The 1,636-nt window shown below is 42.7% G+C and overlaps 1 protein-coding gene across 1 annotated transcript in view; it reads right to left on the bottom strand.

Annotated features, from left to right (window-relative positions):
- The window catches only part of OTULIN (OTU deubiquitinase with linear linkage specificity), a 59,391-nt gene extending 58,327 nt beyond the window's left edge, over window positions 1-1,064 (bottom strand). The window contains 2 exon segments of the mRNA XM_019518438.1: window positions 821-1,001; window positions 1,004-1,064. Of these exon segments, the coding sequence (XP_019373983.1) occupies window positions 821-1,001; window positions 1,004-1,064 (242 nt within the window).
- Between the last annotated feature and the right edge of the window lie 572 nt (window positions 1,065-1,636).

Below are 1,636 nucleotides of genomic sequence, written 5' to 3'. Positions count from 1 at the left end.
TCTCTCTCTCTCTCTCTCTTCCTTCTATGAACCCAAGCTTACTTCACCAAGTATTGTGAAAGGACCGGCAGGAAGCGAAGCATAAGGAGCTTCATGCGGGTCCTCTCACATCATCTGATAAAGTGAGCTTGCATTCACCAAAGCTTGCATTCACTCTCTCCATATATCTTATTAGAATGGCCTATGAAGGTGCCTCTCTCCACTGCTTTCTGAATGACTGCAGGCCAACACAGCCAACCACCTCTCCCAGTTATCTAAGAAGTCACATAGGAATCAGGCCTGGTGGTTGGCATGTTAACTGATGCCATCATGAACACAGGACATGCACACATGACCTGTCCCCCCCTCAGAAAACAAAGCAAACTTAAAAAAAAAAAAAAATCAGGAGTGTTCAACCCCCCACCTTGCCCACAGGTCAGATCTGGCCCATGGAGCCATGTCATCTGGCTGGTGGGGCTCCCTACAGGGTCTGAAAATCTGGTGGTGAGGCAGTGCTGGCAAAACTAGTGCCCAGTCACCTGCTGTAAAATTTCTAGACCCTGGGGAGCCTCAGCACATACAGCATGGCCCCATCCTCTAAGTTAAGTACACGAAGCCAATCAGGACGGCTTGAAGCTAAGCAGGGTGCCACAGGACCAATCAGGGCTGAGCAGAGTGGGCAGGGCAAAACAGGCTTCAGCCAGCCCATGGACTAGACCCACACCACTTATCCAGCCTGTGAAGCCAAAAGATTGAGCACTGCTGCTGTACACATGTTATTATGTTAAGCTACACACATTCAAGGGCAACATGCCAAGAACACACAAAAAACAAGAATTACTTTAAAACAGAGGAGTCTTCAAAACGGTCACCATCCTCTGCCTGGGTTTCATGTCTGTTGGCTTCCTCCGGATTGGTCTTTGGGTTGCTCTCATGCAAATCTTTGTGATTTGAAAAGCTGTTTGACCCAAGTCCTTGTAGTAACATTGTTTTAGGTTGACCATTAACTTTTTGCAGGTTCTCCAATTAACCTGCATGCAACAGTTTCCCATGTTTCTGTCAATAACAACATATTTCACTGGCATTAGAATTTGTCACCATCCATTTTTTCCACAATGTTAACACTTTTCTTAGGTTACAGTCTTCAGGGCCAAGAAATAATGTAGCATCTATCAAGCTTCTAAAGTAGATGGGCATATGGGGTGGAATTCTGAACTTGTCATAGTTGTCCAAGCCTGGAGTACTGAATATATCAGTAAGACTTAATTTGCAAGAAAGTTTAGGCCTTTTTTCATTTTACTAGAAATAAAAGTAACATACACATTTCCTTACCAATGATGTAGCACCATATTGTCCCTTATAAACCCTGCTATATTACAGCCTAACTTCAGGAAGAGATTGTGGCTGCCCGTTCTGTATTCATTATTTACCAGACTTGGTTTTCATGACACACAAATTTCCAAGACAAAGCGCTATTCTGTTCTTAAATTGCTTAAATTCTTCCACACATTTTTAAATGCAATTAGACTGAAATAAACCTAATGCTGTGTTATTAATTGCATCAGAGTGCTGACTGTTTTATTACTGCACTTGTGAACTTTCTACATGTAAAACAGAAATATCAGAACATTAATATTCAGTTTCCCTTCTCGTTCCT

This window comes from Gavialis gangeticus, unplaced genomic scaffold (assembly GCF_001723915.1).
Source record: "Gavialis gangeticus isolate Ggan-Ray unplaced genomic scaffold, GavGan_comp1, whole genome shotgun sequence".
Taxonomy (NCBI): domain Eukaryota; kingdom Metazoa; phylum Chordata; order Crocodylia; family Gavialidae; genus Gavialis; species Gavialis gangeticus.
The sequence above is the reverse complement of the archived record's forward strand: the minus strand, read 5'-3'. Positions and strand labels throughout refer to the sequence as shown.